The sequence below is a fragment of the Pleurodeles waltl genome, chromosome 8 (genome assembly GCF_031143425.1).
Source record: "Pleurodeles waltl isolate 20211129_DDA chromosome 8, aPleWal1.hap1.20221129, whole genome shotgun sequence".
NCBI lineage: Eukaryota > Metazoa > Chordata > Amphibia > Caudata > Salamandridae > Pleurodeles > Pleurodeles waltl.
The window spans coordinates 1,160,497,886-1,160,525,703 of NC_090447.1; the positions used below are offsets into that span (position 1 = coordinate 1,160,497,886).

A 27,818-nucleotide genomic window follows, 5' to 3' on the forward strand; every position below is an offset into this window, starting at 1 on the left:
AGCCTATGTTTTCCAACGTGTTGTCCAGAGTGTTGTCTGCCCTGCTAAAACACATAAGGAGATACATCATTTTCCCTGAGGTGGAAGATTTGGCTACAGTGAAAGGTGACTTCTATATCCCCAACGTCATAGGTGCTATTGATGGGACCCATGTAGCTCTGGTCCCCCCCCACAGGAGTGAACAGGTGTACAGGAACAGGAAGAGTTATCATTCCATGAATGTACAGATGGTCTGTTTGGCAGACCAGTACATCTCCCAGGTTAATGCTATGTTCCCTGGCTCAGTGCATGACACCTACATCCTGCGGAATAGCAGCATCCCTGATATGATGGGTCAACTCCAGAGGCACTGTGTGTGGCTATTAGGGGACTCTGGTTACCCCAACCTGTCATGGCTACTGACCCCAGTGAGGAATCCCAGGGCAGAGGAACGCTATAATGAGGCCCATGGGCGGACTAGGAGGGTGATCGAACGCACCTTCGGCCTCCTTAAGGCCAGGTTCAGGTGCCTCCATATGACAGGTGGTTCCCTATTCTACTCACCGAAGAAGGTGTGCCAGATCATCATCGCCTGCTCGATGCTTCACAATCTTGCTTTGCGACGCCAGGTGCCTTTTCTGCAGGAGGATGGTCCAGATAGCAGTGTTGTGGCAGCTGTGGAGCCTGTGGACAGTGATGAGGAGGAAGCTGAGGAAGAAGACAACGACAACAGGGAGTCAGTCATACAGCAATATTTCCAGTGACACACAGGTGAGAAATTTTTCAGTTTTACCATTACATTCACTGTCACATGTCCTCCTCTATCCTGTGTGTAATTTCATAGGATTATTTGGTAACTGAGTTGTTTCTTTCCATTACGGTTTCACAGGTGTGGTTACCAACGTGTGTCATCTGCATGCATCCTTGAGGGACATGTGATGTGTGACATTGGTATGTTGCCTTTACAACTAATACTGCTTTTTGACGCTGTCATAGATATTACATTTTACCAATTCATAGACTGACTCCAGATTGTTTTGTGTTTCAAGGGTGTGTATTGAAGTGCTCAAAAATGGAGGGGGGTTGTAAAATGGTGATGGGTGATGGCGGAGGAATGTCCATGGCAGAGTCCAGTCTATTAGTCTCACAGGTGCACTGCCCATATGAGCATAGGAAGTGGAGCTTGGGCAGTTTAAGTTTGGACAGGGTAACAAAGTGGGACAGTGGGGGGACAATCAGGGTGGTCTCATTTCCTGGCGGTGGTCTTGCCATCTTGCTCTGTCCTGTTCCTGGATCTCAGGGACTGCTTGTGTGGTGGTTGTCCGTCTGCAGGGGGTGGGGTGCTGGTGTGGTGGTCCTGTGGCGGGGCGTCCTGTCCACTAGCGCCGGCGGAAGTGGTGGGCAGTTCATCGTCCATGCTAGTGTCAGGGGCCCCTTAGAGTGCCACGGCATCCCTCATGGTCTGCTGTATGTCCTTCAGCACCCCTACGATGGTGCCCCAGGCGGAGCTGATGGTCCTGAGCTCCTCCCTGAACCCCAAATACTGGTCCTCCTGCAGGCGCTGGGTCTCCTGAAACTTGACCAGGACCGTCGCCATCGTCTCCTGGGAGTGGTGGTATGCTCCCATTATGGAGGATAGGGCCTCGTGGAGAGTAGGTTCCCTTGGCCTGTCCGCACCCTGTCGCACAGCAGCCCTCCCAGTTCCCCTGTGTTCCTGTGCCTCTGTCCCCTGGACCGTGTGCCCACTACCACTGTCCCCAGGTTCTTGTTGTTGTTGGGGTGGTGGGTTATCCTGGGTTCCCTGTAGTGGTGGACACACAGCTGATTGACCTGTCCTGGGTAGGGAGGTTTGGGCCCGCTGGGTGGGTGCTGTGCTGGTGTTACCAGAGGGTGGAAGGTCAGTGTTGGGCTGTGCCTTTGCAAGGGGAACCGACTGTCCCGAGGCCCACAATGGTTCGGGCTGGTCATTAGGCTCCAGTAGGGCAGAGCTGCTATCGTCACTGTGGGCCTCTTCTGTGGGTGGAGTGGAGTTGTCTGGACCCTCCGGTGTGGTGACGGTCCTTCGTGATCCTGCAGGGGCATAAGAGCAGGATTATTGCATGTGTGTGTGTGATGGTGTGCAATGGGTGGGTGTGCGTGTACCCCAGTGCAAGCATTCCTGTGTGGGGGCTTGTGTGTTGATGGTTAGTGGGTTGTTATGGGTATGTGCAGTGGGCATGCTTTCGTGATGGGTGTCCATGCTTAGTTGTGTCATGCAGGGTTTGGTGTTGGGATGTGTAGTTTGTGTTATTAGTACATTAGTGAGGAGTTGGGGTGATAGGGGAGGGGGCGAGGGTGGGGGTGTGTGATAGCATGCAGGTAGGGTGGGGGATATGATAGTTAAGAATTGACTTACCAGTGTCCATTCCTCCACCGACTCCTCCGAGGCCCTCTGGATGCATGATGGTCAAGACTTGCTCCTCCCATGTTGTTAGTTGTGGGGGAGGAGCTGGGGGTTTCGCCGCCAGTCCGCTGAACCGCGATGTTGTGCCTGGAGACTGTTGAACGCACCTTCCCCCGTAGGTCGTTCCACTTCTTCCTGATGTCCTCCCGATTTCTTGGGTGCTGTCCCACAGCGTTGACCCTGTCCACTATTCCGCGCCATAGCTCCATCTTCCTGGCTATGGATGTGTGCTGCACCTGTGAGCCAAATAGCTGTGGCTCTACCCGGACAATTTCCTCCACCATGAACCGGAGCTCCTCCTCGGAAAAGCGGGGGTGTCTTTGCCGTGCCATGGGGTGGTGTGTGTGATGTGTGGGGCGGTGTGAGTGTTGATGTGTGTGGTGATGTGTAGTGGTGTGTGGTGTTTTGTGCGTGGATGTTGTGTGGGTGATGGTGGTGTGTGCCTCTGTATGGTGGGGTTGTCTTAGCTGTGCTGTCTCTCTGGCCTTCGTCTACATTTCTGGTCGTAAGGGTTTGTGGGTGATGTGGGTGTGTGTTTTATATTGTGTTGGGTGTGTGGGAGTGTTGTTTGAATGTGTATCAGGTGTGTGTATTTGGAATTGTCCAATGTGGCGGTGTTTTGGAGATGTGTGTATATTTTGAGCTTGGCGGTATGTACCGCCAATGGAATACCGCGGTTGAAAGACCGCCGTGTGGATTCGTGGGTCGTAATAGCATGGGCGTGTTTCTGTTGGCGTGGAGGTGGAGGTTTTGTTTTCGCCAGTTTATCACTGACCTTTGATGTGGCGGACTTGTGTGGGTGTCTGAATTTCGGCGGATTCCGAGATGTCTGTCATAATACCTGTGGCGGGATTCCGTGGGCGTGTATTGGCGGTCTTCTGCACGGCGGTAAGCGCCTTTTACCGCCAATGTTGTAATGACCCCCATAATGTACAAGTTCTAATTGATTCAGGGGCAACTGAAAAAGAAATTTTGTGGACCAACAAACTGCACTAGAACCAGTGTTAAGAAAAAAGTTCCAGAAGTTGAGTATGCAGTTGATGGAAGTGAGTTGGCAGGAGGCCCCGTTACTAAACAAACCTCACAAATACAAATGATTTGCAAAGATGATGAGAATCAGAACCACTGTGAGATAATTCGCTTTGATATAATCCAAGCACCTCAATATGGTTTTGTTTTAGGAATGCCGTGGTTAATGTTACATAATCCATGCATAGAATGGCGCAACGAGGGGCGTGGCCAATGATCCGGAGATGGCGCATGCCTAATTTCCTCGCTCCGGAGGGGCTGACTGAAAATCGAGGAGAAGCGTGCCATCTCCGGGCCGATCAGGGTCCATACGGAGGTGCTGGACTAGGGGCCGATCCTGGACGTGGTCGGGCCCCCGTGACGGCCCCAGAGGGTGCTGGCGAGCGGACCAGGCTCGGCCGTCGGGGAGGAGACCGGCGGCCCGTCCTCGCGGCTGAAGCTGAGGCTTCACGTTGAGCCGAGGGCCGCCGCGGGCCGGAGGCGGACGCCTCGAGAACAGCTGGGGACTCCGGTCAAGTCTCCCCGCTGCAGCAGAGGTGCCGGGGCGGCCGGCGGGGGCCCGGGAGAAGATACGCCCCGTCGGGCGGCGGAGCAGCGCTGCTGCTGGACGTGGGCGCGGCCCTCGATTGTGCTGGGGCCGGCTCGTGAACGCGACACCTGGCACCGGCGGGGCACTGAAGCAGTGAGGTGGCGGCGCGGCCCCCGGAGCTGAGGCGGGGCCGGCTGCCGCACCTGTGGAGGAGGGCTGGTGCCCCGAAAACAGCGAGAGCGGCAGTGGGCCTAGCTGATTGGGGACCCCGGTGGGCCCCTGTGAGCACCTGAGAGATCGTGGGAGGCCGAGGTGACCGGTGGGGGCGTGGCCCGGCCTGGGGCAGCCCGTGAACATGCTGAACTGTGATCCCTGGGAGCTGGACTGGGGACAGAGTGAGGCCGACCACCAGACGGGACTTAGCCAGCGAGGGAAAGGAACGTCCGGCGGAGCTGGTGAGTGAAGGGACGAGTCCCGCAGGGGGAGCGGTGGGCAGTTTGCCTGGCGGGTGAAGACCACGGACCGCCCCGGGTACCCCGGAGCCCCAACGACCCCTGAGTGAGCAGTACGGTGGACAGAGCGCCTGGAGAAGTTAGGATCCGAGGGGTGGCTGAGTGCGCCTGGACGTGATGCTGGTGCCGCAAGGGGAACAACGAGGAGGTGGTAACGACACCACGAGGAAGGGTGACCAGACTGGGACTAGGACGCACTAAAGGGCCCGGGCCGAGGGGCGCGCGGAGGAGCGGCTGGTACAATCGGGGCTAAAGAGACTGGCAGTTAGCCATGGACAGAAAATGTGGAGTCCTCAGCTCTGCAACCGGAAACCAGAGGTAACCGGCGGGGTGTCTGGGACCCGCTCAGGACTGCCTAGGGGCTGAGGAGCGGCCTACAGAGAACAGGGCGCGGAGGCACGGACGGAGAGGAGCTTGCAATAATATTGGGGCTGCAAAGAACAGAAGAACAGAACCATGGACCCCGCTGCGCCGCCGGGGCGCAAAGAAGCAGACTTGCAAGACCACTCACAAATTAAATTGCAGGACACCCTAGATAAAATACTCGGGGCGATAGAAGACACAAAGAAAACGTTACAGCTGGACATCAACCAAGTTGCGGTTGAGGTGGGTCTACTGAGAGCGGACCACCATAAACTGTTAGACAGAGTCAAAGAAACGGAATCAACGTTGGCGGACATTGTACCGAAGCAGAAAGACCTGGCGGCTGAAGTGACTTCCCTTGCTGATAGAGTGGCACGTGTTGAAAAGAGAGCTGAGGATGCGGAGGGGAGGAATGGGAGGAACAGGAGGAACAACATACGTGTGGTGGACCTCCCTGAGGGGGCCGAGGGGGCGAGCATGGTGGAATTCCTGGAGAAGTGGTTCAACACGACGGTTGCACCTGGGTGCCTGACTCCCTTCTACACGCTGGAGCGGGCACATCGAGTGCCGTCTAGGCCTCTTGCCCCTGGTAGACCTCCCCGTGCTGTGATCGCCAAACTATTACATTATAGAGAAAGAGACACCCTCTTGCAGAAGGCCAGAGATTCGGACCCTTTTAAAGTAGCAAACGGGGAGGTGACGCTATTCCCGGACTTTACATTGGAGGTTCAAAACAAGCGAGCTTCATTTCTGGCAGTCAAGAGGGCCCTAAGAGAAGAAGGGATCCAGTATTCGCTGCCTTATCCAGCCAGATTAAGAGTGATGTTTGAAGGGAAGACTGCGTTTCTCCAGTCCCCTGAGGAGGCATGGGAGTGGCTGGAGACACATGGGTCCCAAGCGGAGCGGTCAGCAGGAGAGGGCCCGACTGGGAGCAGGGCTCGCCGGGCCCGAGGGGACAGAGACCCAGGGACCGTCCGCGACTAACGCAAACGCAAACCCAGAAGGAGAAGGGCAGTAAAGCGGCCCTGGAGGCGGCGGCCCGCGTAGGCAGAGAGATGTCTCCCCAGGAGGGCTCTGAGGAGGGATCGGACGACACATTGGTGTCCTCTGCCAGACAATTGGGGTGCTCGGCCCGCGCCCCGAAGGTGACCCCACAAACGGCTGACGAACTCCGCTAACTCAGAATCGCAAGAGGCCCCGGAGATATGGCACAACGTGTGAACAAGTGGCCCCTCTGGACCTGGCCACCCCCCTGACCAGAACCTCGCCTGTCTAAACAGGCTGGCGAGTACTGCTGATATACGTTTGAACAAGTTGCACTGTTGCACAGTTTTCTGGGCAACCTACAGTTTGGAAGGCGCCCTGGGGATTGGGAGTTGGGATACACAGTTACAAGTAAAATGGCAAAGTGGGTGGTGGAAATCGAAACTGAACATGCGAAGGTGCAAATCCGAGGCCCGGGAGAGCCGGGGACACTTTTACCAGACTGATATATTGAGATGGCAGACTACAATCTCTTAACATAGAATGTCAGAGGGATGGGCACGCCGGCTAAAAGACATAAAATTCTCTTCTACTTAAAGAGAAGGGGCGTACAGGTGGCAATGCTGCAGGAGACTCACCTGGCACCGGGGGAGGGAGAGAGACTGAGACGCAGATGGAGGGGGCAGGTGTTTGCCACAGAGTATTCGGCTTATGCAAGAGGTGTACTGATATGGGTCAGAGCAGGGGTCCCTTTAACAATAGACTCTTCCAACATAGACCGGGAGGGTAGATTTGTGATACTAGAGGGGAGGCTACACGGTACCCCGATAGTCTTGAGTTGCATTTACGCCCCTAACCAGGACCAGGTGCCCTTCATGACAGGCCTGTCGAGCCACCTTATCCGTCAATGCACTGGAGAGTTATTAATTGGGGGGGACTTCAACGCAGTACTATACATAAATATGGATAGGTCTACCCCGCCACTACAGGGGGCAGCGACAACTAAAACAGCCAAAAGACTGTGCAAATGGTTGGGCACTTAGGGGCTGGTGGATGTCTGGCGAGAGCACCAACCAAATGCTAGAGACTACTCGTATTACTCGGGTCTCCACCGGGTGTACACCAGAATTGATAGAGTGGTCTGCACAGCGGGCCTGATAAGTAACATGACACACTCTGAATATCTTGCCCGCACCCTGTCTGACCATAATCCCTTGTTGTTGACATTGAGGGTATCGGAGGATAGACCCCCCCCATACCGTCGTGGAGACTGACCCCCGCAGCACTTGAAGATCAGGCGTACAGAGAGGCCCTGCGCTATCACCTGGCAGAATATATTGAGACAAATATTGGGTCTACCCCTTCCAGTGCCACGGAATGGGAAACACTCAAGGTGGTGACGAGTGGCTTCTGCCTGGGACAGTCGGTGGGGGTGAAGCGCACACTTGAAAGGGAATTGACTGCCCTAGAGAAAGATATGCATGAGGGAGAATTGAGACAAGGGCCTGCAGCTCAGGAGAATGAGGAATACAACCGTGCCCGTAGACAACATTCCCGGATTGAGGAGCAGCGTAGGTGTGTCAGCATGCAAAAATATTTGGCATCCCTACAATCGGAAGAGGGCAGATCGGGGAGACTGCTGGCCTGGCTGGTGCGCCCAGGCGGGTATAGTGAGCCCATCATGAGTGTACTGGATAGGGGGGGACTTCGCAGACTCAGGCCAGGCCCCATAAATGACGCATTCAGGGAATATTATACACAATTATATGGGAGACCTAGTGACCTGGGGACGGAGACCTTTGATAATTTCCTACAGCAAATCCCACTGCCAATATTGAACTCAGAAGAGAGAGATAGCCTGGGGGGACCAGTGAAAGTGGAGGAGGTAAGCGATGCCATTGCGCAGTTAGCCCCCGGGAAGACCCCTGGTACAGACGGTCTCCCCATGGATTTTTACAAAAAATATATATCCCTATTGGTTCCCCAACTGGCGGAGATGTACGCGGAGGCATTGCACTGTGGGGAGTGGCTGCGCACGCTGCGGGAGGCCTTAGTGGTGCCACTCCCCAAGACAAACGCCAGGGAAGCATCGGTGACGGACTTTCGGCCTTTATTGATGCTAAACAGTGACTTTAAGATCCTTAGTAAGATCATGGCTGGCTGGCTACTCCCCCTCATGAGCAAACTCGCGCAGGCGGACCAGAACGGCTTTGTTCCTGGCCGCAGCACCTCCCTGAATCTGAGGCGGATTTTCACAGTTTTGCACATGCCTAATGAGTTGAAACCGCCAGCCGGGGTCTTGCTTGCGGTGGACTTCGAGAAGGCCTTCGACTCGATCAGATGGGACTACCTAAGGGCCGTGATGTTAAAAATGGGACTCAGGGAGGGTTGGGTGAAATGGGTGGACCTCGTGTTCTCGTCCCCACTAGCAAGAGTGAGGACGGGCAGAACAATATCCAGCGCATAACCAGTATTTCGGGGAACCAGGCAGGGGTGCCCCCTGTCCCCACTGTTATTTGCCCTGGCAATTGAGCCCCTAGCGTCGCAGCTGTGGCGGGAAGGCGTGGGTAAGGGAATTGAATGGGGACCAACTGAAACTATTGTCTCTCTGTATGCCGATGATATACTTATTTACCTGAGGGATGGGACCAGTGGACTCCCATGGGTTTTGAGGATCCTGGAAGACTTTGGGGTGTTGTCTGGGCTTCGCCTTAATCGAGGAAAAACATTTGTGTTTCCCATGCTGCCAGGCAGCGTACGCCCTGAAGCATGCCCAGTGGACGTAAACTGGGCTCCGCGGACTTTCAAATACCTGGGCATTCAAATATTCCACGAACTCAGCGACCTCCGGGATGGTAATCTTGGCAGGACACTCCGATCTCTGCGGTCCTCGGTTGGGTTCTGGCGTTAACTTAAGTTAACAATAATGGCCAGAGTAGCACTATCTAAAATGATTATGCTTCCTCGCCTCCTCTACTACTTCGCTAATTTACCACTACTGGTCCCCTCGGAGTGGTTTCGCGAGCTGAACGCTTTGCTCAGGGAGTTAATATGGGATGATGGTCGTAGACGTACAGCGCTGACGACCATTTGTAGACCGACCCATATGGGTGGACTGGGTGCCCCTGACTTCGAGGCATATTATCTGGCATCCCAACTACAATGGGTGGCTGGTTGGCTGGTGGGCAGGGGACATCTGGATTTGTGTACAGCCCACGGTGAGATAGACACATCTTGGATTGTAACACGTATGGCAGACAGGAAGATTGCCTCCTTAGGGGACAACATAATGAATAGTGTTGCAAAGAAATGTTGGAAACGATGCAAGAGAAGGGTCGGAGTGGGCCCACCATACTCCCCAGCTTTGCCGCTATCGGTCCTTGCCCTGGACCCGTGAGGAAAGGAACAGGGGGGGCTAGGACTGGGACTGTGGACAAGAGCAGGAGTAGTGGCAGTTGGGGGGCTATTCAATGAGGGAGTGCTGAGGAGCTTCACTGACCTGTCGGGAGAGGGGGTACCTCAGGGACAGTTTTTACTCTTCAGGAAGTTTGTGCATACCTTGAAGGACCAATGGGATACGAATAATGCGGAGCCCACTGTCCACGGGGTGTTGCACCTCCTGTTGACATCAGGAGAGGAACCTCATTTGGTTGCTAAAATATACCGGGCCCAAATCGAGGCTGCATTAGACCCTCTGCATTCCCTAAGAGAAAGGTGGGTGAGGACGATTGGGCAGGAGCTGTCCGAGGCAGAGTGGAGCAGAGCACTGGCTTATCCCAGGACGATCTCACGCAACACGAGGTTAAGATACATCCAATACAACTACCTACACAGGACGTACCTCACTCCTCACGACTGTTCCGTATATATGGGGGGAACACTAGGACATGCCCCAGATGTGGGGACGGGGAGGCTGACTTTGATCACATGGTGTGTGGATGCCCGGTGCTTCAGACTGGTTGGAGGGCGATGATGGCGGTCCTGTCAAGGCTTAGTGACAAACTGGGACGACCTAATGAAGAGACCGATAGCTCCCGAGGGGGTAGGGTGAATTGACCAATCCGCTCGATAGACTTGGCCATTGGGGAAGGTCCCCGAAACCAGAACTGGGGAACTGACGCACACGCCAATAGGCCGCACTCAATGACATAGGGTAGAGAAGGGCTGGACACAAATAGCTACATAACTGCTGGAAGGGAAGGAGAGCAGATGGCTGGCCATCCCCGCACAAAGAAGTGCCCCGGCAGAGTCTTCCTTTAATAGCTGCACAGGCCCACCCACACAAAGCATTAAGTTTATACATAGTTTGAAGCGGAGTTAAGTCTGTTATGTGGTCACATAATACAAAATGGTAACAGAGAATCCCAAAGTAAATGACCCCTTAAAGTTGAACGGTTAGTATATTAGAATCAGTGATTAATGAATACTATATGGTAATCAAAATGAATAAGAAATTATGTAACAAAGTATCTGTAAAGCATAACATGAACATGGATTGCTTGATTGATATGTATGATAAGAACAAGATGTTGCCACAAATAGACTTGCATATGTAAGACAGCGAATACTTAATAAAAATATATTTGAAAGACTGGCGCAACCAGGTTTTGCGTTTTTCTTATTCTTGTGCAGAGAAATGTTTTCAATCAAGACAAAACAAAGAAGGAAATCTTCAACACTCCATAGCTACTGCAGTTGAGAAGGAAATTCATTTACCATTACAGTATTCAGAATATACTGATGTTTTCAGTGAAAAGAAAGCGAGCTCATTACCACCTCACAGGCCGTACGATTGTCAGGTCGACCTAGTACCTGGCGCCAATACACCAAATTGTAGGATCTATGCACTATCGGAGAAAGAAAATCAAGTCCTACGAGAATACCTTGATCAATGTTTAGCCAACAAGCTAATTCGGCCATCACGATCTCCAGCAGCTTCTCCACTGTTTTTCGGACCTAAAGCAAATGGGGATTTGAGGCCTTGTATTGACTTTAGAGTGCTAAATAAGATCACAGTTAAAAATAAATATCCACTACCTCTCATACCAGTCTTGTTAGACCAGGTAAAATCCGCCGTCATTTATATCACACTTGACCTTACGAGGTGCTTATCACCTAGTTCGAATTCGAGAAGGAGATGAGTGGGAAACAGCTTTTAAGACTAGTTATGGCCTCTTTGAGTATCTAGTGATGCAGTTCGGTCTGTGTAATGCCCCAGCAGCCTTTCAATATTTCCTAAGCGATGTTCTGAGAGAATATCTAGACACCTTTGTCATCGTTTATATTGATGATATATTGATTTATTCAAACTCGGAAGATATACATGAAGAACATGTTAAAAAAGTATTAAAACCTCTACAAAAACATAATTTATTTTTTAAGCTAAGTAAATGCGAAATCCATACCAAAGAAGTTGAATTTCTAGGAGTCATTTTAACACCTGACGGCATGCAAATGACTGAAAGAAAAATTCAAGCTGTATCCGAATGGCCCACACCAAAATCAGTACGTGTTATTCAATGTTTTTTGGGTTTTGCAAATCTTTATCAACGCTTGGGGCGTCCTGTCGCAACCACATCGAGAAACTGGACAATTGCACCCCATAGCATATGCGTCAAGAAAACTGAATGAAGCAGAACAGAATTACACCATAGCAGAAAAAGAATTACTAGCAATTTGTAATCCTTTTAAAGAATGGAGACATTATCTGTTAGGAGTGAAACACACCATAACTGTATATTCTGATCATAGATATTTACAGTTTATGAGTTCTGCCAGACTACTAACTCCTAGACAACTAAGATAGATGCTATTCTTTGCAAAATTTGATTTCATAGTGACTATTAGACCAGGAATAGATAATCGTAAGGCCGATGCCTAGGCAAGATTCTTCAATCACACCTACTGAACAAAAAACATGCCTATTATAACGCCTTCAAAAGTGTTGTGTTTAGTAGCTGCCGAGAAATTTTTTGATCTCATTCGTAACCATGTTCACATCACTAAGTGGCAAGAGTGGTCACAACAAGACACCAAGAGGTCTATTCCAACAAGGCTTACCTTTACATGAATCTCAAGTATTCCTACCTACTGAGGAGTTAAGAGAGACAGCTTTTCATTGGTTACACAGGCATTCTCTGGCAGGTCACCCAGATCCTCAAAAAACAATAGAACCCATGAAAAGGTATTTTTAGTGGCCTACATTCGTTCACGACCTTAAGCAAATGCTACAATCATGTGAAGTATGTGCAAGATGCAAAAGCAAACATAGCAAGCCCAAAGGTCTAGTGCTACCTCTACCCGTTCCCAATCATCCATGGGAACATATCTCTATGGATTTTATTACTGGTCTTCCTCAAATAAAACAATTTACAACCATTCTAGTGGTAGTAGACAGTCTTACCAAGTATGCTCATTTCATTGCCTGTAAAGGGCCCCCAACTTCCGATACCTTAGCAACTATCATCTTAAAAAATATAGTTTGTCTTCACAGACATCCAAGAGTTATCCTCTCTGATAGAGGAACACAATTCTCTGTGCGTTTTTGGCAACAATGGTGAAAGGCTCTACAAATTGATTCAACTTTATCTACTAGTTATCATCCACAAACGGATTGTCATACAGAGAGACTAAACCAAACTCTGAAACAATATTTACGATGTTATGCAACAAAGTCTCCTAAAACCTGGCTGGATATTTTGTGGCTTGCAGAACTGGCTTATAATAACTCTCACCACTCTTCAATAAACTCAACTCCTTTCTATGGTTTATATGGGCGTCATCCTCACATTTTGCCAGTTACAATTCCTGCCTCTACTCAAACCACTCCAGCAGTCATGGACATGCTAACACACATGAAAAGGATACATGTACAATTACAAACAAATCTTCATCTAGCAAAGAAAAAATATAAAATGCAATATGACAACAAACGCCTGCCCGGATCCTCAATATACAAACAAAGATAGAGTTTAGTTAAAAATATGTCTCATCCAAAATTCATAGAGCCCTATAAAGTAATATGACAAGTAAACCCAGTTACATATAAGCTAAAATTACCATCATCTTTGAAAATTCATCCAGTGTTTCACACTTTGCTTCTTAAACCTGCTTTGCCCTCAAGCGACACACAACCTGCTCCTCTATTAGTCCAAGGTCATTGGGAGTATGAGGTGCGATCTATTCTAGACTCTAAATATAGGTGGTCTTCCCTTTGCTACTTGGTGTCCTGGGAAGGATACGGACCGGAAAATGACTCTTGGGAACCTTCAACACATGTTCATGCATCACATTTGGTGCGTCGATTTCACCTCCTCCATCCTGATAAACCAGGCCCTAGACCGCACTTGGGAGAGGGGTGTAATGTCAGGAATAAGGCCATGCACGGTCCAGGTATCGCCCGAAATTCCGCTGCGCGGCTCTGCAGCGCTTTATGCGCACCACTTGTCATCCCCTCTTGTTCCAAAGGTGACCATCAGCGTCTTCTGCCCTGTGGAAAAGCTCATAGAACTGCAGGATCAGGACATTGGTGGACAAGATGCACTTATCAGTGCTATTCCATGAAGGGACTACAATTCCCATGTTTTTAGAGGCAGCAGCCATCTTGGGGTGTGGCAGGCCTATAACACCCAGCCACACCAAAGCACGTTGCTCACTATTTTGAAGACTTCGATACAGTCAGACCTCGTGGGGGCTTCTCTGAAGAAGAGCAGAGTTCCTGAATGGCAGAGTGACATCCAACCAAAGTATCCTTGTTTCCATGGGGCATTCAACAACTAGTAGGTCGTACTTGTAGTGGTAAGGCTTTGCTGAATCCAATTTTGGAGGAAGTCATTAATTCCAAAAAGGTAAAGCGCCCCTTAGCACAACGAGCAAGACGTTTTCAGTTTCTAGAGTACAGCGGCCTTGGCGCAAAGATCAAAGGCGTTTCTGAGCACAGGTGTAAAGCGCTCTTTACACACTAACTCAAGCATTTCAGTTCACAGATGTAAAGCGCTCTAGGCAAGGCAATTCAAGTGCTTCAGTTCACTGATGTAAATCGTTCTTGGCACAGCAATTCATGCACTTCAGTTCACAGATGTAAAGCGCTCTTGGCACAACAATTCAAGCGCTTCAGATCACAGATGTAAAGCACTCTTGGCACGGTTATTCAATCGCTTCAGTCCACAGGTGTAAAGCGCTCTTGGCACAACAATCAAAGCGCTTCAATTCACATTCTTTGAAAAGCTTAAGATGTGCAAAGCATATTTAATTCTTTGAGATTTTCTAGGTCATGATCTAAGGTTTATGTTATGAATTCAGAGATGTTACAGGATTGATATTCTGAGTGTAATCATGGTCCAAAACTCTTGCCATCTCTTGGTTCTGAGGTCGTAGTTTATTCTTGTTCCATGTTCCAAAGAAGGGGCTTTGCCCTCATTTCAAAGGGGGTCTCCATCTGATATCTCAGAGACGCATTTAGTCAAGAGTCTATTGATGAGTTACATTTCTATGAATGAGTAAATGCATATTTGTTCTACCCTTTTCTTTTCAGATCTCTCTCCCTGCTGTTCCCTACCCTAATTCCCTTCTCCCGACTGGCTTCATCATAACTCTGTGCTATAATAGCTTTCTGAGTTGGTGACGCCGGAAGGTGGGCCTTTTGTTCAGCGACGTGCAGATCCTGAGGAAAGGACACTGTGACGCTTGAGTTAACTAACTATACATGATGAATTTCTATGGTTTGGTACGTTTAAAATGTGAGCCGAATTAAAATGTCCCTGTAGGAAAGTCACTCTTTTTGGCATGGTTACCACCTTTTGCCTGTTATCAGTGTGCTTAGACTGTTTTCACTGTGAACCTGCTAACCAGGACCCTAGTGATTGTGTTATCTCCTCTAAATTTAGTTGCCTTGGTACCCTTTACAACCCACAATTGGCATACTGGTGTACCCCTGTAAATCCCATGTATATGGTACTTAGGTACCCAGGGCATTGGTACACCAGGGGTACCCCATGGGCTACAGCATGTATTATGACACCCATGAGAGGCCATGCAAACTGTGTCTGCAGGCCTGCCTGTGTGAAAAGGTGCATGGGCCCTTTCACTGCTGGTCACTACACCAGGTCACTGTAAGTCACTCCTGTCAGGGCTTTGCAACATTTCCACTGCTGTGCATCCTCTGGGGTTGGCAAGACTTCAGCTGCACCAAAGAAGCAAGAAGTAATTTCCCTTGAAGTGAAGAAGTCACTCCCCTACATCTGCATGCACCTAAGGCAACAATGTCTGGCTGCTGAGATCTGCTGTCCTCTGGATCTGCGAAGATTCTCCAACACAGTTGGTGGTTCTGAGGGGTCCTCTTGGTCCTCTTCGCCTTCTATCTAACTTGGGAGATGGTGACCCTTTGCCTTTTCCTCCAGAACGGAATCCCTGTGCACCGCAACTGTTGCAGCAACCAAGGCTTGATGACTCTTGCTCCAAGGGATCTTCAGGCTCGTAGTAGCTCCGGCCCCAAGCATTCTACCTCTGCAAGGACAGTCTCCTCCCTCCTGCTCCAGCGACATGAAACTCATCTTCAGGTGTGCTGCCTGGGCCTCACTGTGGCTTACTGTGCGCGCTGCCAGTGGGTTGTTCATGGGGGCTCCAACTGCTTCTGCTGGCTCTCATGGGTTACTGGGTCCGCGCGGACCCCCCTCCAAGGGTCGAATCCCCAGGACCTTGCTGGTCCTCTTCAGCCCAGCAAATCTTCTTAAGCCCCCAACTTGTATTTGCTTGTGCTTGTGCTTGTTGGTGGTCCACCTGACCACTGACCCATCTGCAATCCGGCGACTGTCGAGGGACATCTACTAGACGACTTCAGATACTCCTCGGCAGCTCCTAGACTTTGGGTACCACCAGTCTGGTCCTGTTCTTGCATTACTCCATTTCTAAGTCCCCATGTTTGCCTATGAGACGACAAGGTAACTTACCTCTGCTCTCCTGGTCACTGCAGGTCATCAAGATACTCACCTCTTGGGGTTCCATACTCTCCCAGCCCTTAGCTAACTAATCCATATCCTCTGGTCCTCTGGTGGGGGACCCATTCTCGCATTCCACTATTTTAGTATATGGTTTGCCCCCCCGTAGGGCCCTTGGAATTTCTTGCTATCAATAATATTTTTATGCTAATCCTTAGTATCTTCAGAGAGAGGGGGTTGTCTATAGTATTCTAATTCAGTGTTACTGTAATATAGTACCTGTATTTCTGCAACACTGTGTAGTTACTTTCATGTGTGATAAGTGACTGTGTGACTATTGTTGTATTTCAAGTGCTTCACACTCATCATAGAAAGGTCTTGGCTGCTCACCAAAGCTACCACTAGAGAGCCCTGCCTTCCTAGACACTGTAACACTTACTAAGAAGGGTTGCCTGGACCTTGTATAAGGTGCCAACACCATAGGTGTCCACCACACACCAGATCCGCCTCCTTCAGCCCCTGTAACCTTTGTTTTTTTAAGTGAATTTCTATTATTTTTTAATTTTATTTCCTAAATGTAAAGTTCCTGTAATCTTTGTTTTTTTTGTGAATTTCTATGTTTTTTTTTTTTTAACGTAACTTAATTTTCATTACAATACCTTAATCCAACCACTGCTATGCATGGCCTTTGGCTGTGTGCAGTGGCAGTTGGCCACAGGGCCTGGCCAGTCCATTCGACCAACTTCTGCATGCTTTACACTTTTTGCAACAGAAAAAGCCCTTATTTCCATCTATTAGCCAATTAGATATTTTAGGAGTCTCAAAATGGCTTTTCGCTAACATATCTTTTAATGATGGTACTGCTGCAATAAAAAGGCTATAACAGATTTTAGGGGTAAAGAGATCACGATCAGAGATAGAATTACATGTGACACAAATTTTGTGGTATATGTTTTAGAATGCTGATGTGGCCTTAAATACGTTGGCAGTACCATATGCCCTTTGAAAAATCGTATTTTGGAACACATCAGAGCAGTGCAAAATGAGGATAATACTTATGCTATGACTAAGAATTTGAAAACTCACCCGGAATCAGACTGGTTGTATATGAAATATTATGGCATTGCTATGATACAAAAACATGAACGGGTAGGTGACAGGGTTCAGAAATTGAGACGTTTGGAGTCCAGATATATTATCAGATTAAAAACTAAGATTCCGTTTGGGATTAACTGTGATGAGGAGTTATACTGTAACCTATAATGATGGGTGTGCAATATGTATTGTGTTATATTATCTATGAAACAAACAACTGATCATATTACCTGTAGATAATCTGACAGTCAAATGTCCTAGTAGTTGGGGCACTAGACCCTATAATCAGGTAACTGGGTCTGATCTGAAATTATATATGGGAAATTTGGGATTGATATGACACATGAGCATGTTTATTGGAGATATTTAGACCTAGATAATGATGATAGTGTTAAATCATGATGTAGTGTAGTAATGCGTACAATAAATTTTGTCATTATAATTTCTGGCTATTTTAAAACTTCTTTTTTAGGTTTTCTTTGTCATGTCCATTTGGTGGGTGTAAGTAAGTGTATTGGTTTGGTGTTTACAATTGATTGTCTTAAGTTTTTAATTTAGTATACACTTTGCGGACTACATATCCCAGAATGCGACATAAAGGCATGGCTTAGAGGATTAGCATAAATAGGGAATTTAATGGATTGTGTAATCACTGTGATCAAGACCGTGAAGGTCGAAACGCGTTGGTGTTGGTTTGTTTGGGATAATTTCACACATTAAATGGAGATTTGTGCAATCCTGTGAGTGCTGCATTTTTGACATGAGTGTCAAGTTGGTCTAAAGATTAATTAAGGGAAAGGTCCTTCCCTAACGCATGCACCGACAAAGTAAGCGCGACCTATCTGGACCTTTTAGGATTAATATATATATATATATATATATATACATATATATATATATATATATAAATGGAAAATGTCACTTACCCAGTGTACATCTGTTCGTGGCATGAGACGCTGCAGATTCACATGCTGTGCACATCCCGCCATCTAGTGTTGGGCTCAGAGTGTTACAAGTTGTTTTTCTTCGAAGAAGTCTTTTCGAGTCACGAGATCGAGGGACTCCTCCCCTTTCGGCTCCATTGCACATGGGCGTCGACTCGATCTTAGATTGTTTTCCCCGCAGAGGGTGAGGTAGGAGTTGTGTATATAGTAATAGTGCCCATGCAATGGAGTAAATATGTATGTACATAATATGGTTAAAAGGGTTATATTTACAAATTTACAAATGTTCAAGACCTTTTCTCAACTTAAAACGGGTACAGGCTCCCGGGGAGGTGGGAGGGCGCATGTGAATCTGCAGCGTCTCATACCACGAACAGATGTACTCTGGGTAAGTGACATTTTCCGTTTGATGGCATGTGTAGCTGCAGATACACATGCTGTGCATAGACTAGTAAGCAGTTATCTCCCCAAAAGCGGTGGTTCATCCTGTAGGAGTTGAAGTTGTTTGAAATAAAGTCCATAATACTGTTAGTCCTACTGTGGCTTGCTGTGTTGTTAACACATCCACGCAGTAATGCTTGGTAAATGTATGAGGCGTAGACCATGTGGCTGCTTTACAGATTTCCGTCATTGGTATGTTTCCTAGAAAGGCCATGGTAGCACCTTTCTTTCTAGCTGAGTGTGCCTTTGGTGTAATAGGCAGTTCTCTTTTTGCTTTTATATAACAGGTTTAAATACATTTAACTATCCATCTGGCAATGCCTTATTTGGATATTGGATTCCCTGTATGAGGTTTTTGGAAAGCAACAAACAATTGTTTTGTTTTGCAAATTTGTTTTGTTCTATCAATGTAGTACATTAGTGCCCTTTTGATGTCTAATGTATGTAATGCTCTCTCAGCTACAGAATCTGGTTCTGGAAAGAACACTGGGAGTTCCACTGTTTGATTTAAGTGGAACGGTGATATGACCTTAGGTAAGAATTTTGGATTTGTTCGTAGAACTACTTTATGCCTGTGTATTTGAATAAAGGGTTCTTGTATGGTAAAGGCTTGTATTTCACTTACTCTTCTGAGAGATGTGAAAGCTATTAGAAATGCTACTTTCCACGTTAAGTATTGTATCTCACATGAGTGCATGGGTTCAAAAGGTGGACCCATGAGTCGTGTTAATACAATGTTGAGGTTCCACAAAGGAACTGGTGGTGTTCTTGGTGGGATAATTCTTTTCAGACCCTCATAAATGCTTTTATGACTGGGATTCTGAATAATGAAGTTGAGTGCGTAAATTGCAGATAAGCTGAAATTGCAGTGAGATGTATTTTAATGGATGAAAAAGCTAACTTTGACTTTTGTAAGTGTAGTAGGTAGCTTACGATATTTTTAGCAGATGCGTGTAATGGTTGAATTTGATTATTATGGCAGTAATAAACAAATCCTTTCCACTTATTTGCGTAACAATGTCTTGTGGTTGGTTTTCTAGCTTGTTTTATGACCTCCATACATTCTTGTGTAAGGTCTCGGTGTCCGAATTCTAAGACTTCAGGAGCCAAATTGCTAGATTCAGCGATGCTGGATTTGGGTGTCTGATCTGTTGTTTGTGTTGAGTTAACAGATCTGGTCTGTTTGGCAGTTTGATATGAGTCACTACTGAGAGGTCTAGTAGTGTTGTGTAGCAAGGTTGTCGTGCCCAAGTTGGTGCTATTAGTATGAGTTTGAGTTTGTTTTGACTCAGTTTGTTTACTAGATATGAAAGGAGTGGGGGAGGGGGAAAAGCGTATGCAAATATCCCTGACCAACTCATCCATAACTCATCCATAACGCATTGCCTTGAGAGTGAGCCTGTGGGTACCTGGATGCGAAGTTTTGCCATTTTGCGTTTCCTTTTGTTGCAAATAGGTCTATTTGCGGTGTTCCCCATCTTTGGAAGTAAGTCTTTAGTATTTGGGGATGAATTTCCCATTTGTGGATCTGTTGGTGATCCCGAGAGAGATTGTCGGCTAACTGGTTTTGAATTCCTGGTATGAACTGCGCTATTAGGCGAATGTGGTTGTGAATCGCCCAATGCCATATTTTTTGTGCTAAGAGACACAATTGTGTCGAGTGTGTCCCTCCCTGTTTGTTCAGATAATACATTGTTGTCATGTTGTCTGTTTTGACAAGAATGTGTTTGTGGGTTATTATAGGTTGAAATGCTTTCAACGCTAGAAATACTGCTAATAGTTCTAAGTGATTTATATGAAGCTGTCTCTGCTGAGTGTCCCATTGTCCTTGGATGCTGTGTTGTTTGAGGTGTGATCCCCACCATATCATGGAAGCATCTGTTGTGATTACGTATTGAGGCACTGGGTCTTGAAAAAGCCGCCCTCTGTTTAAGTTTATAGTGTTCCACCATTGAAGCGAGGTGTATGTTTGGCGGTCTATCAACTCTAGATCTGGAAGTTGACCGTGTGCTTGTGACCATTGTAATGCTAGGCACTGCTGTAAGGGCCGCATGTGTAATCTTGCGTTTGGGACAATGGCTATGCATGAGGACATCATGCCTAGTTGCTTCATCACTAATTTTACCTGAAACTTTTGTTTTGGGTGCATGGCTTGTAATACGTTTTGGAATGCCTGTACCCTTTGTGGACTTGGGAGTGGCAATCTCTTTTGTTGTGTTGATTGTTGCTCCTAAGTACTGTTGTATCTGACACGGCTGTAGGTGTGATTTGTTGTAGTTGAGTGAGAAACCTAACTTGTGAAGGTTTCTATGACATACTTTGTGTGTTGTGAACACCGTTCATGCGTATTGGTTTTGATTAACCAATCGTCTAGGTACGGGAACAAATGTATTTGCTGCCTTCTGATATGGGCTGCCACTACGGCCAGGCATTTTGTAAAAACTCTTGGCGCTGTTGTTATTACGAATGGCAACACTTTGAACTGGTAATGTACCCCTTGGATTACAAACCTTAAGTACTTTCTGTGAGAAGGATGTATAGGTATATGGAAATACGCATCCTTGAGGTCTAGTGTTGTCATGTAGTCTTGTTGTTTGAGTAATGGGAACACGTCTTGCAGTGTCACCATGTGAAAGTGATCTGATTTGATGTAGATGTTTAATGTTCTGAGATCTAGGATGGGTCTTAGAGTTTTGTCTTTTTTGGGTATGAGAAAGTACAGGGAGTAAACTCCTGTTCCTTTCTGATGAATTGGTACTAGCTCTATTGCATCTTTTTGCAACAACGCTTGGACCTCTAGTTGTAATAGATCCATGTGTTGTTTCGACATGGTGTGTGTTTTCGGTGGGACATTTGGAGGGAATTGTAGAAATTCTATGCAATAACCATGTTGGATAATGGCTAGGACCCACGTGTCTGTTGTTATTTCCTCTCAGTTTTTGTAAAAATTGGTTAGTCTCCCCCCCACTGGTCTTATGTGTTGGGGATTTGTGACGCTGAAGTCACTGTTTATTGTGCGGTGTTTTGGGACTCTGGAACTATTTTTTGGGAATTGTCCCCCTCTGTATTGCCCCCGAAAACTTCCCCTCTGATATTGACTCTGGTAAGTGGGTCTTGTTTGTGAGGTTGAGGGTTCTGTGCTCTGTCCCCGAAACCCCCCTCTAAACTGTGATTTACGAAATGTGCCTCTGCTCTGTGGGGAGTATAGTGCGCCCATGGCTTTGGCCGTATCTGTGTCCTTTTTAAGTTTTTCGATAGCAGTGTCCACCTCCGGCCCAAACAACTGCTGTCCGTTAAAAGGCATATTCAGCACCGCTTGTTGAATTTCCGGCCTGAATCCTGAGGTGCGTAGCCATGCGTGTCTCCGTATGGTGACTGCTGTATTTACAGTCCTAGCAGCTGTATCTGCTGCATCCATTGCTGACCGTATCTGATTGTTAGAGATACTCTGGCCTTCTTCCACCACTTGTTGTGCTCTCTTTTGGAACTCTTTGGGTAGGTGTTCTATGAAATGTTGCATTTCGTCCCAATGATCCCTTTCATATCTAGCCAGCAAGGCCTGTGAGTTTGCAATGCGCCATTGGTTGGCTGCCTGTGCCGCGACCCTTTTCCCCGCTGCGTCAAACTTGCGACTTTCCTTGTCTGGTGGTGGTGCATCTCCAGAGGTGTGTGAGTTCGCCCTTTTGCGAGCTGCCCCTACAACCACTGAGTCTGGTGTTAATTGCTGCGTGATGTACACAGGGTCTGTTGGTGGCGGTTTGTACTTTTTCTTCACCCTTGGAGTAATGGCCCTGCCTTTCACAGGCTCCTGAAACACTTGTTTTGAGTGTTTCAGCATTCCCGGTAACATAGGGAGACTCTGGTACTGGCTATGTGTGCTCGACAGTGTATTAAACAGAAAGTCATCCTCTATTGGTTCTGCGTGCAGGGTGACATTGTGAAACGCAGCTGCTCTTGACACCACCTATGTGTAGGCAGTACTGTCCTCAGGTGGTGACGGTCTCGCTGGATAACAGTCGGGACTGTTATCTGATACAGGCGCATCATAAAGATCCCATGCGGCAGGATCATCCTGACTCATTCCTGTATGAGTTGGAGACTGCATCATTGGTGGAGTGGCTACCGGTGATGGTTGTGGTGAGCGTTGTGATGATGGTGGCGGAATTATTTGTTTTGCCACCTTTGCTTGTGGTTGCTTGTCTTTCTCTTGGAAGGCAAGTTTCCTTTTAATTCGGATTGGAGGGAGAGTACTGATCTTTCCTGTGTCCTTCTGAATGTGGAGCCTCCTTTGAGTGTAATCTGGCTCCCCTGCGTCTAGCTCCTGTCCGAATCTGTGTCCTTGCATCTGTGAGGACAGGCCCTGTTCCTCGGTGTAGGAACTTGGTTTCGGCTCCGAGGCCGGATGTTTCGGTATCGAAACCTTTTTCGACCGTCTTTTTCGGCTCCGAAGACACTTTTTTGCCTTTCGGTGTTCCGATCTCTTGGTGCCAACTCATTTCGGTGCCGCCCTCTCGGTGTCGAGATTGCTCTGACCCAGTGTCTCGAGGTCGAGTCTGTTCTGTGCCTGTATCTCGACCGGAGTCGGATGACTTCGACACATGCGTGCCCTTTTTCGGTGCCGATGGTCGGTCACCTAATTTTCGGGTTAAGCCATTGCCTGTTGGCGGTGGCGTCCCCTGGGCTTTAGTGAATTTTCCGTGAGTTTTGGGCAGTGACGTCTTACGGTTCTCGGCGTCTGTTCGGGATCGACCTCGTCCGAGTCCGAATCCGCGATGGAGAAGGTTTCTTCTTCTTCCAAGTGTTGTTGTTGTCCTGCCGGCGCCAACGCCATTTGTAGTCTTCTTGCTCTTCGGTCTCTTAGCGTTTTCCTCAACCGAAACGCTCGACAGGCCTCGCAGGTATCCTCTTTGTGTTCGGGAGACAAACACAAATTACAGACCAGATGCTGATCTGTGTAAGGATACTTGTTGTGACATTCGGGGCAGAAGCGGAATGGGGTCCGTTCCATTAGCCTTGAAGACGCACGAGGTCGGGCCGACCAGGCCCCGCCGGGGAATCGAAAACCCCGAAGGGCCACCGGAGCTGTTCAAAATTCGGTGTCGATCTGTTGTAACTAACCCGATACCGAACGCAAACAATACCGTCAAATTTTCAGAGATTTAACGAACTTTCCGAACCGAAACACGTAGCGAAGAGGAACACGTCCGAACCCGATGGCGGAAAGAAAACAATCTAAGATGGAGTCGATGCCCATGCGCAATGGAGCTGAAAGGGGAGGAGTCCCTCGATCTTGTGACTCGAAAAGACTTCTTCGAAGAAAAACAACTTGTAACACTCCGAGCCCAACACTAGATGGCGGGATGTGCACAGCATGTGTATCTGCAGCTACACATGCCATCGAACATATATATATATGTATACACACACACATATATATTCTATACTTGGGTAAAATATTCAGCGACAACGTAAAATTTTAAGCTGAAAGAAAACCACAGAAATTTACCAGTTAAAGTTATAGTTATCTCAAACAACTATAACTTGTGCCCTTAGGTAACTATAACTCTTATCCCCACCACGTATAGTTGTCTCAACAATAATTTCACAAATGTCACAGTGATATTATCAATGATGTCATAGAAGATGCCATGAGTAATGTAGTATAAGGCGTAATTAGCAGAGCATGGCAACGGTGTGAGTTATAGTTACTTTCGGGAACAAGTTTTAGTTAATTGAAAGAACTCTAACTATATATAACTGCTGAATCTCTATGGTTTTGTACAAGTATATTCAGAAACTATAATGTCCCTATAACCTTTGTTTTTTCAGGGAATATAGATACATAAATATATATATATATACACACACACACACATATAAACACACAAACACAGATGCACACACACATACACTTACCTTTTTTTAAACTTTCCTTGTGTGGTAAAGGCATTGAAGGCATTGCGTGGTAATGTTTCTCGGTCATGACTGCAACACAGTGAGCTGGACAGATATAGTTGGGAAGGCCACATTTCTCTTTTAAAGCACTACTAGCATCCTTAAATCATTAACCATGGAAGGCCTACTTTTGAGTCTTAAATCCTTTGCTGGACTTGCATTCAACGTATAAATAAATAAATAGAAACAAACACAGGTATACGCAAGGAAACATAATGGGTGTGAAAGTGTATAAGATCAGGCAGTATCATAGAAATCTGCGTATATTGTATTGTATTGTATTGTATTGTAATGGTATTTATATAGCGCTTACATAAAAGTGTTACGTTTTATTACTGAATAGTTCTAAAAGGTGATACTTTAAATGAAGAAAACATTTTCATCGTTTTATCCTCTGGCGAGCAAGTAGTCACTGACTTTTAAATGTTGTACAAAAAGTACATAAAAATTTGCATTTACCACCGTGATGGAAATCTCTTGCAACGGTCAAACTGTTCAAACTATCTTCTCCGTATTCTTCTAGTGATAACGCATCTTTCAATTTCTTCTCTGAACAGAAAATTTGAGAAGATAAGAGAAATGTCACATTCTAAATTACACAAGATTAATCATGCCGCTTTGTATTGCAAAATCAACAAAAAGGAAAATCCTTTCATTATAATTCATATGCTTTAAGTGCTTGCACATTCTACTTCGTAGCTGGTTGGGGATCCGGATGCATTATAAAGGCAGGCCAATCTTTAAAGGCATGTAGCACTGTCAGGTTTAAAGTAGAGATCTCCTGTTCTACGCATTTGCACCACAAAAAAAACACCAGCCCTTCCAAGTGTCTTATTCCAATTGAGCTAGACATTTGGGAAATGATACAGTTTGAGAACAGAAGGACTTTGGTGGAAAGGATGGGTGGGATCTGTGATGGAAGGAGAAAAAGAATTACCAGTCTATGAGTCACCATTAAAATACTTATGTACTACATTTGAGTGGTTCTTTCTTCTGAGTGGGAATAATTACACCCAATGACAGAGGCTGACACCATATACAGGTCTCAATCATAAAGGTTTTCAAATAACTTTTTGGACGTCAGACAGATGACATCGCAAACAAATATTCAGAAAGTCATATCTGCAAAAGGTATGCTTTATGATGCTTTAAATATTTCCAAGAACAGCATGTGTCTGAGTACCATCACTTGATAGATACAAACAAGAGATTTTAACAATGTAGAGGAGGTGGCGAAACAAAGACGATATTTAGTAAATCACACAACAAATAATTCTACGGCCCAAACTGTTGGACCAGTCAGGGAGTACATACTTGGCATTGTGTTTAATTGGCCAAGGTACATGCCATCACTCTGCAGATCATGCTGGGTAGACCAAGTACATGAGGTCTATGCTTTAGCTAAATAAGTAATGCATGAAGGCCATACTGAGTATGAAAAGTTTCAATATGCACTTAAGGTTTAAGGAAGGCCTGGCTCGCAGTAGAAGTCCCAACCGAGATCATCTATCCCTGAGACCTAACAAGCTCCTATTTAGTTGGAACTCAGTTCATACAGCACTAAGGGACTGATTTAGAGTTTGATAGATATGTAATTCATCACAAATGTGATGGATATCCCATCCTCCTTTTTACAAGTGCATTATGTTCTAATGCCAGGCTCCAATTCAGCCCTTAGTAGCTTTTCTTTCTCTGCCCACAGAGGTTATATGTGACACAAAAACACCAAAAATATCACATCAGTATTTTCTGAGCTTATGTGCAGGTCAGCATCTATGGCATTCCTGGCTTTTTCTCACAGGCTACTCCCTAAAGTTTGTACTCTGATTAGCTTCCTGCTCTTTCACCAATGTTGTTCTTAAGTCAATGGTTGTTCTCTGGTAGTTGGCTTAGCTTCCACATCAAGGGGGTCATTTTGACCTCAGCTGTCTTTTGTCAAGACCGCCGAGGGACCGCCGTCCTGAAGACCGCCAGTGCAGGCGGTTTCCGCTCAGCGTATTATGACTGTTGGCAGCCCTCCGTCCTTTTTCGGACGGAGAGCCGCCAACAGCCATACTGGCAGTCGACGGGGAAGTGGAGGTTGTCCACCTCCACTGCCACGTCAACAGAACACCGCCCACCGAATCACGTCCTGTGATTCGGCGTGGCGGTGTTCTGTTGATGGTGTGGTGTCGGCGGAGCAGCCCCCATGGATCCCGTCCCCTCCCGGAGGATCAACGGACCAGGTAAGTTGATCGTCCGTTAGGGGGGGGGGGGGGAGGGGAGTGTGTTGTGTGTTGTGTGCGTGCATGGGGGTGTGCGTGTGTGTATAAAGAGGGTGTGTGTGAGTGCGTGTATGCTTGCGGGGGTGTTGTGTGTTTGGGAAAGAGTGCGTGTATGTCTGTAGGTATGTCTGTATGGATGTGTGCGTGTATGTTTGAATGTGGATGTGCGTGTCTGACTGTGTGGGTGGCTGTTGGCATGTATGTCGGTGTGTGTGCGTGTATGTGTGTTGGTGGTGCCTGCGTGCGTGTCGGGTGTGAATGAGTGATGTGATGTTGGGGGTAGGGGTGGGGAGGGGGATCCTGCCACCTTTGGGGGGTGGCAGGGGTGGTGGGGGTGTAGGGGAGGGGGTGGGGGTGGGGGAGACCCCTATCAGTGCCAGGGAAGGAATTCCCTGGCACTGATAGTGCTTACCAAACCGTATGAAATCCATGGCGGTCAGCCGGGTCCAAATACCGCCAGCGGTATAGTGACGACCGCCGGGCTGGAGACCAAGGTCTCCAGCCCAGCGGTCGTCTCCACCCTGGCGGGCGGAACGGAGAAGAGGCGGATGACCATGGCGGTAACCGCCATGGTCATAATTGCAAAGATTTGACCGCCAGCCTGTTGGCAGTCTTACCGCCACTTCTCCGCCGTCCGCCAGGGTCGTAATGACCCCCAGAGTCTGTTAGGGTGGAAGATATCTTTCAACTTCAAGAATGATTTTAGTGCTGTGGGAGATTTGATCATCATGGTATAGCTAGCAGGAAAGTGCAATTAGTACAAGATACCCAACCCTTTGTGTGATTTAAACACAGGAAGAATAGTTACTACAAATCTGGATTGCTTGCCCCTTTATGTTGATGCCAGCATGCACTGTGTACACTCATGTGGACACTTTGTTATGTTTAAAGTTGTGAAACTTCACTTTTATTGCTATCATTTAGTGAAAGCCTGAAAGCATCTGCATGGAGAACACGTTCAATGACCAGTGTTCAGTTCCTAGGGAATTGTAAGGTTTCCACAAAGAACGCTTCAATAACTGAACCACCCAGAGTATAGATCATGCCCATCAGCAGGTGGTTTTGGCAAAGGGTTCTGCGCTCTAAGTCACCATTTATTACTATTAAGTGCTACATTTGTCCAATGGCTCTTTCTGTCTCAAATTGAAGATTTGGCAGAACTAGTTACAGCATGAATTATGTGGGTCCCGAGGTCGCTCTGTCTGTTCTGAAAACAGATTGAGACCTGTCTGTACCTCTAAAGTTATGTGGTCCCGGATATCTTTTGCAAGTAAAAATGGTCTGCTCCTGAAACTTCTCTTCATTCTCAGTACCTTGGTATCAACAGGGAAAGAAAGTGAAAAGC

General features: G+C 47.2%; 1 protein-coding gene across 1 annotated transcript in view; it reads right to left on the minus strand.

Annotated features, from left to right (window-relative positions):
• Positions 1-27,818, minus strand: part of LRRC63 (leucine rich repeat containing 63) — a 358,867-nt gene that overhangs the window by 168,628 nt on the left and 162,421 nt on the right. The window contains exon 6 of the mRNA XM_069205393.1: positions 24,669-24,758. Coding sequence (XP_069061494.1) covers positions 24,669-24,758 — 90 coding nt within the window. The remainder of the gene's footprint in view (positions 1-24,668; positions 24,759-27,818) is intronic.